Raw genomic sequence first — 11,886 nt, forward strand, 5'->3', positions numbered from 1 at the left:
AATTTTTGTTGTGTAATAATATATTATTCAAATTTAAAGAAATCTCAAAATGGAGCCCCCCTCGTTTGTGGTGATAAAAAAGCTGTCAGAAGAAAGGAAGATGATTGCTCTTTCTAAAAAAAATACCATTCTCGCCCTGCGCAGCTTTTCAGTTTCAAAGAAATTTCTATTTAATGATTGTAAAATCTCCAATGGCTTTACTGTTCACAGAATTTCCGCGCATTTCCTCATTTCATGGGGATAAAGCTACGCTTCAAAAGAATAACGCACTTTGTTTTGATCCTTGAAGCATACATGTACCACACATTTTCTTTTTAGAAGGTTTTATTCTTGATTGAATTCACGTGTTTATCAGAAAGTACGATTATTAAAGTATGTATACAATTTTTCTTTTTTGTAGTGAATTTCATTTTTGCGTCGTTAATTTGTATTGCATCGGAAAACTGATTTTTTCAAATTTTTATAAATGAAATTTCATAATTTATTAAACTTCTCTACATTTTTTTCTCAAGCCACAGTTTGAGCGCCACTGTAGTAAGTAAAGTCACAAACCGGCTGTAAACTTACCATGGAAGTATTCACCACGAATGATTAATTTAGACACATTTACAAATTTGTTTTCCGAGGCACCCTGTGTTGTAAATATTTTAGACATAGTCTCACTCTGTATTTAAGTGCGTTCCATTTTACTAGCCTATGGCTTGTATCAGCTATTAGACAAACGCGTTCCATAAGCATCGGGGGTTCAGTGGTAGAATGCTCGCCTGCCACGCGGGCGGCCCGGGTTCGATTCCCGGCCGATGCAATTAATTTTTTGTTTTATTTATTTTTTACTCTCCTTAAATTAACGAGCGCTCTATGGGTGGTATCATTTTTGCGCGCTCCCAAATGGTTTCTTCCATATGAAATCACTATGTGATTATGTTAGGAGCTTAAACTTCAATATTCGTTCAGTGATCATCAACTCCCTCTTGATACAGAAAAAAAAGATTAACTCTGTGGTCATAAGGGAATGGTATGTGGTAACGAGAAAACTATTACGTTAACGAAACCCGGCGGGAGTCTACCATCGTGGTGCTATCTTAATTATCTCTAAACAAAATAGATAGATATATTAGACTTACAGCTGTTGGAGCCCTGTGACACAATGTCCCTCACCATTTGATGCTGCAAAACTGGGGCATCTTGTCATTGCAGAGCATCCTGCTCAGAGAAGCCAGCTCGTAGGGAATTCTCCGACTTGCGAGATATTTCAGTTTATGTGAGAAATCAGGAAATGGACAGTTGTTTTGTGGGGAATTTGGTACATTGAGAAAAAAATCTACCAAATATTGGTTAATAATACTTAATTGAAACCAGAAAAGGAATCAAAGCGATGTTTGCTTAGTAAAAACACTGCCATGGTTTTTTTTTTGTTAATACGCGCTCTCATTCTGTACTTCACAGACGCTTTTTCATAGATCGGAGAGACACAAAGCAAAAATTTGTAGTACCATTTTAATTTACATAATGCCCCTGACGAGATTCGAGTCAAAACCTTCTGGAAGTTGGCAAATAACAGCAAACATCTCCGCATACTCAGCTACAACTGCTCTATAAATTCGTCTTCAAAATGTTAAACTGGAATAAATTTACTTCGTCGTTTGATCGTGTGTTCTTCTTCACTTCACATATCGTCAACTAAGGGTGAAAAGGTGCCCAGTCAATTTATTAAAATTGTTCAAGAGAGATGAAAATTTGATGTAGTTTTGTATGACCTGCCATTCTGCATCAAAGTTCAAATTTGGAAAAAAGGACTTGGCACCTTTTTACCTTCAGGTAGCGAAAAACAAGAAAAAAATACATGTTACAACACACCTCTGACGACATTCGCACCCGAACCTGCTGGAAGCTAACAAAGAACGATAAGCATCTCTACACGTTTATCTACAGCCAGACATACTAATTTGTTTTCAAATGTTCAACTTGAATCACATATACATCTTACAAGCGGTTTAGTTACCATAAAAAAAAATCAAACAATAACTTGGTTGAAAAATTCATTGTTCTTTTGGCTCAGTGTATTAACTTATTTTTTATCTTTGCACATTCACATAAAGGGGTGTTACCAGATCAGTTAATTTTTCGCCGCTGTTTTAACCCTTCTACGCAAATTGAGTCAAAATTACCCAATTTTAAAAGAAATCTGTCCAGAACTCTCCTTAAAAACTTTCACAATGCGATACAACTTTTTTAAATCCGCTGTTAAGTTTCCTCAAGGGCTTTTGAGGAAAAAATCAAAACAAATTAACACCAAATTTGTTTGTTCGTTATAACAAAGTTGCAAACAGTTGATATTAATGGGAATAGAATTTCATGAAATTTCGTGTAAAATCTGAAAATTTCATCAGCGAAATCGGCGAGGACTCAAAAATGAATTGGCGTCTCTGTTCATAGCAGTGTATCCTTTTCATCTTCTTTAAATTAGTCAATTTTTTCAATATTTTTTTAAAAATCTCACACATAACAAAAGTTTCGCATGGTAACCCTGGCGTTAGTCCTTTTGTTTGAAGCCAGTTAATGATAGGTGTATCAAGTTGTCAGGGTACTTGCAATTCTTCGGCTAAGTGTACGGAATGACTAAATATCTTTTCCTTGCATTTATTCGGAGTATTTATAAGTAAACAAGTAGGGAAACAATACAATTGCTACATTTCAGGTTTCAAAGTTTTAGCCTCCCCCTATAAATATTTCTATAAAGAAGAAATCAGAATCAAATGAAATTGAAATTCCTTACTGATTTTATATGAAAATACTTATTGATTTTATTTATAAAATTATCTTCTAAAAATCATCCTAATCCTAATTTTATGATAAGTCTTCTTAAATTCATGAATTGCAAATTTTTGGAGTTTTTGTTGTTGTATTACCCACAATTTTATATCGGGTCATCTTCAAAGGGCTTTTCTTAAAAATTTTATAGATTTGAGGGGAAACTGTAGATCAATATGCATCAACTGAGAAAACACTGAATGTCGATACTCGATTTTTTTGGATCGATTCAAGGATCGAATCGCGACTTCATTAAAATTCAATGCGCTACAAAACTGTATACATACCCAACTTTTTTCTAAAAGGGGTAATTAGGGAGTTCAAAATTTTAATGATCGTTTCTACAATTTTTGAATAGGTTAGAAGTATTTTCTTTAAAATTTTATAGGTTTTCTAAAATTCAATGGGTTTCAAAACTGCATACTACAAAGGGCAGTTAGTAGTGTAATATATAGTTAGCAAAACAAAAAAAAATATAAATAAATAAAAATGAAAACACATCTATATTTCAAAAAAATCTTAATTAGGCTAATATTATAATAAACTTAAAAAAAAAAGTTCAATTTTCTATTGACTGCTCATATAGGTGTTTTACAGTAACTCACAGTTTTCATTTTTTTTTACGGATTCCGATTGAAACCATTTTGAACAATGTATGTTTTAAAAATTACTTACACTGAATGTTTGTAATTTCACACTACACTGAATGTTTCGTAGTTTTTTGTTTCTTAAAAAAAGTGAGTAAAAGGAGTTATTTAGCAAAATATATGAATCGATCTTGGGAGCTCGACTTATTTTATTTCGATTATTTTGATTTCGATTATAGTTCCGGCACAATCCATTTTTTTATACCAAAAAACCCGTTATTTTCGTACTTGATACACTTATCTATTAATAGCTTGACTATTTTCCAACCGATTTGAAAATCAAACAAGTTTTGGAAAGAGTATTCATAGACCTTTAAAATAACCTATGTCAATTTATTCGAAAATAAATGTTCTTTTACATAAATACCACATAATTGACAACTTTCATAGACATTTTTGAAATTAGCGATGATCAAAGTCGAAAAAATGAAGAAGAATAGGGACTCATTAAAATTTAACCGATGAAAACTCTCAACTAGCTACACTAGATTTTGTTTCGGGTGTATTTCATGACTTTTTTTTTGGTAGTACCGTATAATAGGTGCAGGAAGATCGTTGTTGAAAGCTTTCTTTATCTTCATTTCTAGAACGACTCCTAAAAATAGTTTATTGTAAGCCAAAGCTTTTCCAGTGCAAGTCAAAGTTCAGCCAAGTACAGTACCCACAAATCCTTACCTTCGGGTATGCGTATTGGCAGTAAGAAATTATAACTTTCACTCAACTTTTTCGTTACTAATTAGTTAACTTTATTGGAATTCCTTAATTCGTTTTGAAATTTGTAAATTTCTGCTAATAATCGCTTTCTTATTACAATTCACTTAGACTTACATACATGTATTATGTTTAGTATATAATCTAATACATATGTAAATACAGATATGTATGCATTTCATAATCATCAGACAATTATAAGTGTAATAAAGTGCAGAGAATCATACGAGAATGATAATTGTTTCATAGAGAAAAATCATAAAAAGGTTCGATTAAAATTTAATATATTTAATATGAACACTTCAAATCATTTGGAAATCAATCGCAAAGGTAACAAGAAATTCTCAAAATATTAACATGAATCAACATGCATGTTAAGCTAAATTATGCATACTTTTAAAAGCTCTTTAGAACAAATGCATAAGCTATGCCTTTCCTGCAAGTCAATAATTTTCTGTTAAAACTAAAAACAAATCACTTACTTTCATAGAACTTAATTTTAAAATGTGTGCGAATCGAGCGAATTAAGATTAATTAAGAAAAATGATTATCTAATTTAAAGAAAACTTACTTACGCCGAACACTCTATCAAGTCAGCCACTTAAGTGAGTTTTTAAAAGTACAATTACATACTTAATTGACTTAAGTTTAATAATTAAACAAAAAGGAAACATTTCGGTTTTGGTGTTTCATAAAATACAGCCAACTCTCGCGGCGCTTATGGCTTGCACCTACACACACAGCAGGAGGGGAAGAGGAACCAGTCCATGAAAATGCCCTTGCAGTCATTGTCGGGATCATAGGCCAGCAGGCGATGCCATTTATATTTCTGCTCACAGCCGCAGTCGCGATCACAGCGCGATGTCGCGGGAGTGCTGAGGGGAGAGAAACGCAAACAAAAAAAAAAAAGTATTTTTTTAGTCAAAAATCACACACAAACATATCACATGTTACTCACGAGCAAACCTCCTGGTGTATAGCCTGCTCGAAATGCTGCGTATTAACTATGGCGCGTATTTTACCCGCCGAATTTGAGGCCCAATATGGTGTGACAATCTCCACTTTTGACTCACAAGCGTCCACTCTGTCAAAGTAGAAGGGAGGGGAGGGAAACAAATGTTATGTATTGTGTGTGTAAAATATCTACAGCGTCGCTGTCCTCACCTTCCTGTGTTCTGTCCCGCATTCGCAAACGAATTTGCACGAGAATTTTGTTTGTTTGCATTTCGATTGATTTGTCGTTTGTTGCGCAGCTTGCCGAAGTAACTTTCGCCCGCTTCCTCAGCGTGTGGTTCTGCGCCGGCTTCATCGTCGGGCACAAAAGCTGGAAATGCGCCGGGTGGTATGAAAATGTCCGGATCATCAATGAATCTTCGTTTGCGCTTCTTCGTTTGCGATTGTGGACCGCCGGGTTCGAGATTCATCTCAAAGTCGCCGTACATTCGTCGCATAAGCGCCTTATTGTCATCGATGAAGCGTTCGATCTTATCACTGCGAATGAGAGAGACAGAGAGAGAGAGAGAGAAGAAAAAATGAGATTTTGCTCAGATGTGTATAGTAAAAAATTTGCTAGATTATAACTTATGTAGACCTTGAACGTAATTTGACACATGGTAATAGTAGAAGGTTACAGAAGAGCGGCTTTAGAAATAGCGGCGATATGGGAACTGTCTATACAAACGGAACTGGAGCTGTCTGGCATCTGAGATAAGTTTATATGCTTTTGCCGTAAATATCTGAAGTAACTCGCTGAATAATTGTCGAAAGGTGGCGCGAACATCAAATTAAGGTCTGCAATGACAACCAAGCGTATCTAAATACCAATGAAATAGCTTGGAATAGAGGCTGAGGGCAGCCCACAATGACCTTCAAGTTTGGGTGATTTGTGGAGATAATGTAACAGCTGAGTGGATAAACTGAGCAATGGTATAGACCACAGTCTGAGACTATTATTAACCAGACAGACCACCCAAAACTGAACTTCCTCCACGAGAGTTTTTTTCGCCCGTCATCAGCCATTACTATAAATATAGTCTGATACCAGCTGCCCTCAACGCGGAGAGTATACTCTATATATAGACGCACTTTCAGCAGTACCTGCAAACCGGAGCTACTCACAAAAGAGTTAAGACCATTCATAGATCTGTCCCAAGAATGATAGAATACAGATTGTATTCTCTCAATCGTGGATCTGTCCACTAACGATATTTAAGGGACTAAACTGACTGATAATTTGCGAACTCCGGGTCTTCGAAGCCGAGTCAATTATAAAACCAAGTATAGCAGAAACAGTCTGGTACATTATGGAATCTAAGAGTAAAACTCGTGAAAACCACAGATGCTGACACCTGTCAACCGAGTGCTTTCGAAAATACAGCCCCCTTGTCGCCGTGACTACAGGGATCCCAATAGCTTCTGAAACGGCACCAAGAAGTGCAGTAGGCGGTAGGAATATGTGAGCTTTTTTACGGGTAGTTCTAAACCTAGAGGAAGGATTAGTGAAGAGTCTTATGAAATTGTGTCGCCGATGAGGAAGGACTAAGAGCGCTATTCAAGACCTGCTGTCTAGTTGGGTGACAAGCAAGCGAAGAAAGGAAACTAGAAAATGTCCAACATATGAACTCCTTAGGCTCAATAAGGCACAAAAGCTATTAGTGAGGGTGCTGACTGGTAATTGACCCAACATAAGTATTACACGTGATGATATTAAAAGTCTGGCCTGATATTTCTTATGGCAGGTATTTGGAGCATATTGAAGTGGAATCACTGCAACTCTCCCTTCGACGTTAAGTTGTCGTGCCTTTGCGAGCTTCAAGTTCAAATATCTCTGGCCGGCATTTCCTGCTTAAAACTGGATACTGGCATTAGCTGCCTTAAAAACTAACTAACTGCTATCAGCTACGAATACGATTGCCGTTCATATTGCGGACAATCGCTTTGAATATATTCTAGCCTTATCAATTTGAAAACTTACATAAGTAAGTGTGCAGAACAGAGTCCTATTTATATCATTAAAATGTGCCTTAATCTTGTATGTATATAAATCTCAAGCATACACCCGATACTATCCAACTTTTTTCATGGCCATTTAATCCAATAGTAAAATTTCTTTCCGTTAGATGATATCGATGAAAGCATTTGATGTAGTCATTGCTCCAGACAAAACATAGTTTCAACTTTTATAAAATTCTGATTAATTTCGCGGAAAAAAATTCGATATCATAAACTTGTCTGTCATTTGAGACTCCTACCTGCATAAATATTAATAGTGAAATAAATCAAATCAAAATTGTCGCAAAATCTTTTTCCTATGAACACATATATACACTGCAGTTCCACCTGTCTAATGAGTATTGACAGGTTGAGTGGGCGTGTGCTCACACCTTTCGATTCGCTCATCTGTCTGCTACAACAATAAATATACAACTGGCTTGATGCAAAAGCACTAATGCAAGCGTCAGTCACTATGGAATTTCATTGATGATATATAAACGTGGATAGACACATACATACATACATATATACATACTTGATTACTGATTCATTCATTGAAATTTTACAAAGTAAATTTTATGCGAGCTTACTAGTTATATAGTTGTAAAAATTTTCATCGAGAAGAAACTGACATTAGAGGCAACTAATTTTTTTGGAAAATAGTACTTAGCATACGCCCACAACTACTATGCTACGCTTAGTTTAAGAATTTTTTTTGCTATGTATTCATAGTAGAGTGGTTAAAATTTTTTTTTTAATATGGATAAAAAAGAGAAACGTATTTTTCTGAAAATGGCGGATCCAATATGACGATCAATTTATAAAAAATAAATATTAGATTTATTAGAAACTCGGATCCGCCATTTTGAGTTTTGAAAATCTGACTGCAGATTCGTAAGCAGCAACCCCAGAAACCCATTGGTAACAAGTTTCAACCCATGACACTGCGCGAATCATTCAGTATCAAAGTTTTAATTTTAGTAAATTTTTAAGAAACTTATCGCCATATTGGATCCGCTTTTCTGAATTAAAAAAAATTGACTTCTGATTCGTAATAGGGCGGTTGATTGTTTTTTTGATATTTTAGAGGAACTCTTTTGTATTTTTCATGTCCTTGACAAGGCATTATTACATTTTGAGTACTCCATTGCCAGCCTTGCAAACATTTACAACCAAATAAATGTTTGTGATATCCCCTGGTCATATGCTTATGCTACGAAAGCTTTGAAAGTGTACTTGGATTTACTTTACGAACTCAATTTCGACGGTACTAGTATTTCTCGAAAGGAATCATTCCAGTAATATAATCTCAATATATGTTTATAATATTATTAACGCTTTAAAGCTTTAAGATTTGAAAAAATTATTAGTGGTAAGTAATTAATAAACCAAAGCAGTTGTAGTAGAAAAATATATCAATAATTGAAAGAAGCGCATTACATTTAATCGGCAGGTAATCGCTAAAGGCCGCCCACATTTTCTTCGGGCCCTTGAGTCTCACACATGTTGATCCAGCCCTGCATATAACCATGTCAGTCTGCATACAACTTTGATGCTTTTGTAATTCATGCAAATAGCTACGGAAAGCGAAGGCGTCAAGTGCAAAAATATATTTTTCGTTTTTTTGCATTTCAGTAACTTCCGAAATTCATTAAATGGTGAGAGATTCGTATAAAGTATAGAAAAATTTGAAAAATAGAAGTCGCGTGGTTTTGGAAGCTCGAATTAATTCTACCAAAAGAAATACCAATTATTAAATACTTAATTGCTTGCTTAAGCCGATTATTGTAGAAATGAAAAATAAATACATTTGTTTATTTACTAAAGATATGTAACCCACGTTGTTTGTAAACAGTAAAGATTTATTTGTTTGGCACGCGCGTCTTCACATAAAATTATTGCCGCGGCTTACAATGGGCCACGAGCGGAAAAAGTTATAAATATTTGTGATGGCCAAAAGTTTATACTGGCTAGGCTTTTTTGAGGTTAGGTTTGTATAGGAGGTATGCTTTAAAATAAACTAACCGCGCCCACTTTTTTCATAGTTTTCTTAATTTAGATCCATAAAAGTTGCATATGAAAAATTGAAGCTCTGTGCCATCTACTTGTATTTTTCTCTAAAAAATGTTTGGGGATCTCCCACTGTGCGGCGTTTGCGCATTTTAAGGTCGTAGAACTCACCACTTAGCGAGATCTAACCGGAAGCAAAAAAAAAGTAATTAATACATACAAAAACAAAACAAATCTTAATCTTTTGCCTTTCAGTTTTACGAATTACTTATTTTTTATTTACATATTTTTGCATCATTCGCGTATTTTTTTTTAAGAAAGCTGTGACGACACCAACAGGTGATAAACTGACATGGAATAACAAATACATATATACATATAGACAATGAGGAACAGCAACAAATTAAAAAAATGGGAAGAATATTCAAAAAATAATTTAATCAAGACCTGGCCGTAGTACATAAAGTAATATAATTAGCACTCTTTTGAATTACTTTTTAGCACGTCATAACATTTTTCATCAGCATTTATCGAAGCGGAAGAAAGATTAATAGAGTGATTTTCCGCCCAGGTTTGTCGTATACATTCGCAGTATGGCAGAAAATATTACAAAGGCACTGTCATAATGATAATATTTTTTAAACTACGCTTTTGCTAACTGTTCTCCTCCTTTTGTCGTGCCCGTCTAGTTGTTGTTACACAAATGGGGGATTCTGCCGCCTCCGGACGGCAAATCGTTTTCATATGAAGCTTTCTGAGGACAGAAATACACTCGGAGGTTTGCACTGTCTGCCGAAGGGCGGCCTGTATTAGAAAAAGCTTTTTCGCGAATTTCGGACCACCACTTATTGATAAGCTTCAAAGGTTGGCATGTCTATTAACAACGGAAATTTAAGCGACAGCAGCCACGAGAACGTTGCCACTGCGACTTTGTAACGATAATTTTTATACAAAAAAGCTTCATACTGGTATTTTTGGAAAGATACCAGGGTTGGAAAAATGCTTCCTAGCAAGCAGATCTGCTCTGGCAGTAAGTTTCTCGCGATATACAGATGGTAGAAGGGTGAATGACAGTGTGGTTGCTGGTATTTACAGATCTAAAAACTTTCACTCCAATGGGCAACGCTTTCACAGCATTACAGGCGGAAGCATTAGCAATCTTAGCCTGCGACAAATTGAATCTTACAAAAATGTCGGCACTCGTCAGCCACGGAAACAGGGCCGTAGATCTTGCGTAGAACGGTTATCTCGAAAGCTCCCAACGCCTTCTAATATAAAGGAACGTGCTTGACGAGAGATTTGTAGAGTAAAAGTTTCGAGGTTTCTGCTTTTTAATTGCCTACCAAAATGGGACCTGATGGCAAAAGTTAACCTTCGATCTATCTCCAGATTGACGCTATTCTTGGTGTTTATGCTGGACCCTAGATAGACAACTTCTTAGTTTATTTTTCCAAGTGTCGCGTGACATCTCTCTAAGGATATAAAAAGTCTTTCAGGTCGTAGTGTCCCTTCTTCTGCTAAAGCCAATTGTTTAAGTAAAGCGAAAAGTTTTGCTCGCAGATCTTTTTGATAGAACATCGTTCATCTATGCTGGGGCCCGGGACATTGTGGTGCTCCGGGAAATGGAAGCGCAGAAGTCTGCGCGGAGAAATGGCGTAAAAGCGAAAGATAGAACAGCTATTGACATGGCAAAATACGAATACTAACGAGAATATTCAAGCGTAATAAGATTATTACCATCAGCTACAAAGCATCGTAAAATGGTTTGTGTAGAAGTTGAACATTGTGGGATCAGGTATCTACTTTATGTCGGTTACTAGCTTACCTGCTTAAAAGTTATTGTGTGCGCCAGTGTACTTTATTGTTGCAAACTGAATACAAAGCCATAGCCACAAAAGCAGATAGCTCGATAGACACCCACCCTATATGTATGTACATGAGGGTGATGCAAAAATTAATGTGAAAAAGTAAAGTGGGAATTTTAATGCTCTCACCCCCTAGGATTTGTTCTATACCGAAAAAACTATATGTACTGTTATTTTTTTTTTGAAATCAAACCATATTTAAAAAACAAGTTTTCGTAGAAATTTATTTATTTATTTATTTATTTATTTATGTATTTAAGATATGAGGGTGTACACGTAAGACTTTAAGTCTTTTACAATACATCAATAGATGGAAATAACAAAATTGAAGGCTTATTTAAAATTTGAAGAAATGGTATAAAATTCTTGAAAATCAATATTTTACGATCGGAAATCTTTTTTATGATACCATTTTTTAATACTAGCGATATTTTTGGGCCGTCCATTGCATTTGTTGACGTTTTTAATGGTCCCATAAAAAATTGTTTATAATAGAAAATGCTTAAATAAGCAAATGGGTAATTGTTAATGGAGGCCTCCTCAAGAGAAAAAAATTTTGATTTTCAAGAATTCTATAACATTTCTACGAAATTTTTTTTTATATAAAATTCATGGAAAATTTTGAGGTCTAATATTTTCCTTTATTTCAAAACAAGTATATTTTTTTCGGTATAGCACAATCCTAGGCGGTGATAGCATTAAAATTCCGACTTTACTTTTTTTTTGACCCCCCTAGTGCACATATGTGGTATTTCAAAAATTCTTTAAATTTTTTTAGTTATTTTCATATATGCCATTAAAAAAAAATTATGAACCAAGCATGATTTTCTGGTTTTTAAAGTAGTGCA

General features: G+C 35.0%; 1 protein-coding gene and 1 non-coding gene across 2 annotated transcripts; one reads left to right on the forward strand and one right to left on the reverse strand.

Annotated features, from left to right (window-relative positions):
* Positions 1–734: 734 nt before the first annotated feature.
* TRNAG-GCC (transfer RNA glycine (anticodon GCC)) lies at positions 735–805 on the forward strand. Its single transcript has one exon. It is a non-coding gene; the product is annotated as a tRNA-Gly (tRNA).
* A 3,705-nt stretch (positions 806–4,510) lies between these two features.
* On the reverse strand, positions 4,511–7,574 carry spz3 (Spaetzle domain-containing protein 3). The gene is made up of 4 exons (XM_017615595.1): positions 7,553–7,574; positions 5,334–5,660; positions 5,128–5,253; positions 4,511–5,044 (listed from the first exon to the last, which is right to left on the reverse strand). Exons 2-4 carry the CDS (start codon positions 5,618–5,620, stop codon positions 4,888–4,890), a joined length of 570 nt encoding a protein of 189 aa, XP_017471084.1. The 5' UTR covers positions 5,621–5,660; positions 7,553–7,574; the 3' UTR covers positions 4,511–4,887.
* Between the last annotated feature and the right edge of the window lie 4,312 nt (positions 7,575–11,886).

The sequence above is a fragment of the Rhagoletis zephyria genome, unplaced genomic scaffold (genome assembly GCF_001687245.7).
Source record: "Rhagoletis zephyria isolate East Lansing unplaced genomic scaffold, Rhagoletis_zephyria_1.1 Rzeph_scaffold_01034, whole genome shotgun sequence".
Classification (NCBI taxonomy): Eukaryota; Metazoa; Arthropoda; class Insecta; order Diptera; family Tephritidae; genus Rhagoletis; species Rhagoletis zephyria.